Source organism: Raphanus sativus, unplaced genomic scaffold (assembly GCF_000801105.2).
Source record: "Raphanus sativus cultivar WK10039 unplaced genomic scaffold, ASM80110v3 Scaffold4601, whole genome shotgun sequence".
NCBI lineage: Eukaryota > Viridiplantae > Streptophyta > Magnoliopsida > Brassicales > Brassicaceae > Raphanus > Raphanus sativus.
The window spans coordinates 28-6,532 of NW_026619903.1; the positions used below are offsets into that span (position 1 = coordinate 28).

At 39.5% G+C, this 6,505-nt stretch overlaps 2 protein-coding genes across 2 annotated transcripts; one reads left to right on the top strand and one right to left on the bottom strand.

The window, feature by feature from the left end:
* Positions 1–1,061: 1,061 nt before the first annotated feature.
* LOC130507484 (uncharacterized) lies at positions 1,062–3,115 on the top strand. The gene is made up of 3 exons (XM_057002192.1): positions 1,062–2,237; positions 2,344–2,435; positions 2,517–3,115. Exons 1-3 carry the CDS (start codon positions 1,311–1,313, stop codon positions 3,106–3,108), a joined length of 1,611 nt encoding a protein of 536 aa, XP_056858172.1. The 5' UTR covers positions 1,062–1,310; the 3' UTR covers positions 3,109–3,115.
* Positions 3,116–3,211: 96 nt separating this feature from the next.
* On the bottom strand, positions 3,212–5,835 carry LOC108833038 (aldehyde dehydrogenase family 2 member B7, mitochondrial). Its single transcript, XM_018606484.2, has 8 exons — positions 5,677–5,835; positions 5,342–5,479; positions 5,082–5,224; positions 4,850–5,003; positions 4,438–4,757; positions 4,172–4,345; positions 3,756–4,093; positions 3,212–3,676 (listed from the first exon to the last, which is right to left on the bottom strand). The coding sequence occupies exons 1-8, from the start codon at positions 5,732–5,734 to the stop codon at positions 3,403–3,405; spliced, it is 1,599 nt and encodes a 532-aa protein (XP_018461986.2). The 5' UTR covers positions 5,735–5,835; the 3' UTR covers positions 3,212–3,402.
* Positions 5,836–6,505: the final 670 nt, after the last annotated feature.

The window sequence follows — 6,505 nt, forward strand, 5'->3', positions numbered from 1 at the left end:
AAAAAAAAAATTCAGATTTTGACTATTCCAAAACTTATCCGTAACTCAAAAATATATTTTTTAATTTCATAAATTTAACAAATTTAAATAAAATATGCTAACAAAAAGTTTAGTGATATGAAGTGGTAGTTAAGAACAGAAAAACATAAACAAGCTAAAATTAGCAATTACCAACTCTATAAACACAGAAAATATTATTTAAACTTTAAAACAAAACAACATTGTTTAAACTTTAGAAACAAATTTGCTCATAATCAAATTTAAAATGCAACTTCAAAACATAAAAATCCTAATATTTATGTAATACATATTTATTTTTATTTATTTGTTAGGATATCTGAGTATTTTTGAGTGGTTACTTGAAATTGGATTTGGGTTTGGTATGGTTTAAAAATATGAGTTATTTTTTAATATTGTTTGAGTTTATGTTTGGTTCTGATAAAATTCAAAATACCGTAGAACAAAGAGTCATTTGGTATCTACGTAAATTTGGTCCAAAATCATTTTCTAGATTGCTTCGGTTTAGATTTTCGGATTTGGGTTTTTGTCCACCCTTACACACAGAACAGTGACGGATGCTACTAATACTAATAGCAAAACTGATTACTGTACTTTTAGAATTAACTCAACAATGAAAACCAAGAAATTTAACACATGCTACTATGCTATAGATTAGCTCAAAAGTTAACATATGTTTTAGTTTTTTCAGAGAGAGATGTTTTTTCACGACTGCAAACTAGTTACTTTTGAATATAGTGATTTATATTATTTAGTGCAAATAATATATTTTTAAAAAATGTAGAAAGCTAATGATCGTGAAATCTTTTTTCATCCATATCCAAACGAAATATATATATACCAATTCCTCAATCTTTTGGAGAAAAACAGAGTCAGTAACCCATTGCTAATTGCTAATTGCTAATTGCTAATTGAGTATTGATTAACAAATGGATATGAAAAGAAGCGTACAAACCCAAGAAGATACAGCCGATAATCATCAAACCATAGTACAAATCAAATAAAAAATAATTAACGAATACAATACAATACACTTATGAGACCGTCCCCACCATACCAATTCGACCGTTACATCACAACGTTCCAACACCTTTTATCATTCAAAAAACTTGCTTTTATTGTATCTTACCGTTAGCCTCTCCGCGGCTAAGTTAAAGAAAAAAACCCTAACTTTCTCAATCAAATCAACTCAATCTTCATATCAAAATCAAATCCAAATCAAAACTAAATCTTTCCAAATCTAAACCCCAATCTCTTGAATCTCAATCTCAAGAAAACTTCTCTCGGCAACAATGGCGGCTCTAGCTCCAGGGATACTCCAGAAGCTAATCGACGGCATGAAAACGGGAGTCAAACCCACGGGAGAGCATAGAAGCTCTCTCCTCCAAGTCACCGACATAGTCCCGATCGATCTCGACGAGAAGAACCTCCTCCCGAAACAGGGCTTCTTCATCAAACTCTCCGACTCTTCCCACTCAATCTACGTCACCCTCCCTTCCGACCAAGACGACGTCGTGCTCAGCAACAAGATGCAGCTCGGCCAGTTCATCTACGTCGACAGGCTCGATCCGGGGACACCAGTTCCGATCGTCCAGGGCGCGAGGCCGATCCCTGGGCGGCATCCTCTGCTCGGGACTCCCGAGGTGGGTGGCGCGAGAGGGAAGGAGGAGACTGGTTCGAGGCCGAGGAGGGGGTCTTGGGGTCAAAACGGGGACGTTGGGTCGTCTCCTTTTGTGTTAAAGTCTGCGCCTTTGGATTTCGATCAGTGTACTCCGGCGAAACAGAGGAGGTTTGCGGCGGCGGCGTCTCCGATGACAAGAGGGAGATCGCCAGGTGGTGTTAGGTGTTCTTACGGAGGAGGTTTGTTGGGGAAGATGGGGGATTTGAAGGGGGAGAGCCCTGCTTCGATGATGAGGAAGAGCTGTGTTGTGCCGCCATCATCGAGCTCGAAGTTTCCGAGGAGTAGGAGTGTTTGCGATAGAGATAAGATGATCTCTGTTTCCTCTGCTCTTCTTAGTCCTATTAAATCGGCGAAGAAAAGCAACTCACCGCCTCCGAGTACACGCACTAGACGAGCTACAGCAGCAGCTGCGCTGATGGAAGAAGAGAGAGATGCTCCAAAGTCTATTTCGAAATTGGCTTCTCCGAAGCAGAGTAAGCTACTGGAGAAAACAGAGAAGAGTTGGAGTCTAACGGGAAGACTCAGCACACTGGGAAAGGTGAGATTCAACTTGTTACAGTCTTAAAAAGTTAGCAAAGTGTTTTTAAGAATTTTGTTTGGGGGTGGTGATACTGAGAGATGATTGTATTTTGATGTGCGCACAGGAAGCTATGCAGCAGAGGGAGACGGCTCAGAAGATAGCTCTTCAGGCATTGAGAGAAGCTACTGTCACTGAAACAGTTGTTCGTCATCTCAAGTATACAAATTGGATCTCCTTTTTTTTTTTTCATTTGGTATGATTCTATGGGGGTTTGAGTCTGAAAATGTGGAAATACAGGACACTAGCCAATCTGAGCAAATCAGCAAAACCTGATTGCCCTGCTGCTTGCTTCGAGAAGTTCTTGGAGTTCCACAAGCAGATATCTGAAACCATGAGCGAGATCTCTTCCATTGAAGCAACTGCTGTTTCATCAGCTACTACTACTGACCACAAATCTGAAGATGGATCGATACTTAACGAAATACAGCACAACTCTATTGACCAGGAGAAGACTGCATCGAAGAGAAGAACTACTGCACTGAAGCAGCAGCAAAACCACAAGCAGTTACGATCAAACGACGAGAACAAGAACCCCTCAGCTCCTCCTCCTTCTTCTGGGTTAGGAAACACAGCGAGGTTGGCTAAAGAGACAGAGAAAGAAGCTGCAAATTGGTTCATGGAGTTTATAGAGAAGGCTCTAGAGAAAGGGATGAAGAAGTGCAAAAGCACAGGTGATGCAGATGTTAAGAAGGTTCCACAGTCTCTTATTCTCCAAGTTGTGAACTGGGTAGAAGCAGAACAGTCTGCTGATAACAACACTAGACGACCGGTACATCCAAAAGCATCACAGATCACTAGAAAGCTCAGAATCAAAATGAAGAATCCATGATTCATAACTGCAGACATATACTGAGTTTTTTTATCGTTAATGTTGTTCCACACTTCTACTACTACTGTGAAAAGGCTTTAAGTTTCCACTGCTTATAGAGAAATAAATAATGATCCATTGATTCTATTGTTTTTTTATTCAAGTTTAAAAATAGTGGTTACTTCCCAATATCAAGAAACGTTTCATACATCACACAATGTGGTAAAATTTATCATCATAATCTAGAAAACCTAGAGATGGTACAACTCAAAGGTTTTCACCATTATTAGGCATATAAGGGAGAGAGAAACCTTTTTAGAGCCAAGCGGGGTTCTTGATGGAAGTGACAACAGCCTTGACTTGCAAGTAATTGTTGAGACTGTAGATACCTTTCTCTCTTCCAATGCCACTCATCTTATACCCTCCGAACGGGATCGTGGCATCAAACACATCGAAACAGTTTATCCAAACGCTTCCAACCCTGAGTGCTCTCATCAACCTATTCGCTGTGTCCAGATTCTGTGTGAACACTCCTGCAGCTAAACCGTACCTTGAGTTGTTCGCCCTTGCAATCACCTCATCCAGATCCCTAAGACACATTAGTAAAGTCCACTCAGAAAAAAATGTCAACAAAGAGGATATGTTTGGTTTAAGCATTGGGTCTGTACTTGAACTTTAGTATGGTTTGAACTGGTCCGAAAATCTCGTCTTTAGCTATGAGCATGTCGTCCTTGACGTCAGAGAAGACAGTGGGTTGAATGTAGTAACCCTTGGAACCATGACGATCACCACCAGCTTGTAAGGTGGCTCCACTATCAACTCCATGTCTAATGTACTTCAGGATTTTCTCGAACTGCTCTGAGTCCACCTGGGGACCTTGCTCGATGCCTGACTTGAAGGGATCTCCAACAGCTCGGTTGATTGCACGAGCTTTAGCTTTCTCTACAAACTCATCGTACACGCGTTCGTGTACAAACGTACGCGAGCCAGCACAGCAGCATTGTCCCTGCGAGTTAAACCAAGAAGAGGTTATTATCTGGAAGGTATTGATATTTAAATGTTTGTGTGAGTGAAGCTAGTTTACCTGGTTAAAGAACAAAGCGAAATGAGCAAGCTCAACGGCCTGATCCACATCAGCATCTTCACACACAATGAACGGTGACTTGCCTCCAAGCTCAAGAGTCACTGCCTTGAGGTTACTTTTTGAAGCCAGCTCCAGAACAATCTTTCCAACATCAGTAGACCCTGTGAAAGCAACCTGTATATAGTACAAAGAGGATTTATCTAAAAAAAATTCTATAAGAAGGCAGATCTTTTGAAATGTTTTCAAGATGTGTGTCTTTTTAAAACCTTATCAATGTCCATGTGACTAGCTATGGCTGCACCAGCTGTAGGACCAAATCCAGAAACTATATTCACAACTCCTTCGGGAAGTCCAGCCTCGTGAAGTAGTCTTCCAACAAGAAGAGCAGAGAGGGGAGTTTGCTCAGCGGTCTTGAGGACAACGGTGTTACCGCAAGCTAAAGCTGGTCCAAGTTTCCACGAGAGCATGAGGAGAGGGAAGTTCCAAGGGATGATCTGTCCAGCGACTCCAATCGGTTCGTGGAGCGTCTGCACATGGTGTGAACCGTCTCCTGGAACCGTCATTCCATGGATCTTGTCTGCCCAACCTGAAAAAAAAACTCATCAAAAACAATCAAGAAAATCAAGAAAAAAAAACATACAACAATATTAGATTTAGTGATTTTTATCACTCTCTCACCAGCGTAGTAACGGAACACCCGAGCAAGCATAGGAACTTCGATCTTGGCAGACTGTTCATAAGGCTTCCCGTTGTCCCAAGTCTCGAGAGCAGCGATCTCGTCGTTGTGTTTCTCGATCAAGTCAGCGAAACGAAACAGAATCTTCGACCTCTCCTGAAAGAAGAAAATAAAATCAAAAACATGAGAGTTACTCTCAAAAAAGCACAAAAAACAGTATCTTTGTTTAATTACATAAGCAGTCATTCTAGGCCATGGACCCTGGTCAAAGGCCTTGCGGGCGGCTACAACCGCACGGTTCACGTCTTCTACATCACCCTCAGCCACCTGAGCGATCACTTCTCCGGTTCTTGGATCCAATGTAGGGAAAGTCTTTCCTGTAAAACATCATTATTCAAATGTAAAGTGTAACCAATCATAATATAATATGTCCATTTGTAATATATATATATAGTTTTTTTTTCATTTGTAATATATATACACTGAGTTCTGACCTGAGGCAGAATCAACGAATTTTCCGTTGAGTAGGAGCTGAGTGTGCTGGACTTTCACAGGTGGAGAGATGGTGTCTTCCAGAGCTGAAGCGAGGTTGCTGTGTCTGCGAGCTCCTCTGTTCACGAGAGGGCCTTTCCCTGAAGAAGAATACATAATCACATATCGATACAGAGTCCAAAAATCTCGGAGTTCACCGATCGAAATCAATTAAACATGAAATCAATAACAAACAGAACGCATAGCGAGATTCTTGATAGGATCAGAGAGAACAAGTGGATCTGCGATTATTAGCCTACAAAAAATGAATCGCATCGGATCAGATATGTGTGTATACCTCTAAGAGAGGACACGAGGGAGCGAGAGAGGAGCGAGGAAACTCTTCTTGACGCCATGGAAACTCTAAGTACAGTGTGACGCGGTGGTGAAAGGCTTAGCTTTATCTTCTTTGTGATCGGTAATGAGGACTGAGTATGGGTTTCGTTATATAGCTAGCAAAACGTAGAAAAGCACCACTTTAAGACAAGACACAGTGTTTTGATATTATCCGTTCACACAGGTCAGAAGACCAAAAGAGAAACAGTTGTCAGAACATTATTCGCGACGACTTTTCATAAAAAGATATTTTCCTAATCTTAAACTATATCGTATCATTCTATCAATACTATTATATCATTTTGTGTGGTGCCTTAATGTTTGGAGTTATACTTGTAAGTTTTAATATCAATATATTATGTTAAATCATAGATATGAAGATTGTTTTCATAAAATAGAGAATCATATATTATTTTATTAGTTTTTGCTAAAGGTAAATAACATTATATCATTTGGAAAATTTAGTTATAAATTTGATACATTTTAGTATTCCTTCCATTTTATTTTAATTGTTGTTTTAGATTTGTATATACAGATTAAGAAAACATATTTTTATATATTTTATAAATAAAAACATTAATATTTATATATCTAACTATGGTTAAAATGAAACGGATGGAATAATTACCAAGAAAAATCGTGAAATTAGTTATCTGAAATTCGTAAGCAGGAAATATGGACTCACGGACTCACTTGGTTCGGTTCATTCGGACCAATCATACGTTTATTTATCATTCACTAAACAAGAAGGAAAGAGAAAAATAATATTATTTCTCGATTCTTTTCCAATT

Coding starts and splice junctions, on each gene's coding strand:
- LOC108833038 (XM_018606484.2), bottom strand. CDS start 5,734: ATGGCGTCAAGAAGAGTTTCCTCGCTCCTCTCTCGCTCCCTCGTGTCC. Junction 5,480..5,676: donor CCTCGTGTCCTCTCTTAGAG/GTATACACACAT, acceptor ATTCTTCTTCAG/GGAAAGGCCCTCTCGTGAAC. Junction 3,677..3,755: donor CAAACCATACTAAAGTTCAA/GTACAGACCCAA, acceptor AATGTGTCTTAG/GGATCTGGATGAGGTGATTG.
- LOC130507484 (XM_057002192.1), top strand. CDS start 1,311: ATGGCGGCTCTAGCTCCAGGGATACTCCAGAAGCTAATCGACGGCATG. Junction 2,238..2,343: donor GACTCAGCACACTGGGAAAG/GTGAGATTCAAC, acceptor ATGTGCGCACAG/GAAGCTATGCAGCAGAGGGA. Junction 2,436..2,516: donor ACAGTTGTTCGTCATCTCAA/GTATACAAATTG, acceptor GTGGAAATACAG/GACACTAGCCAATCTGAGCA.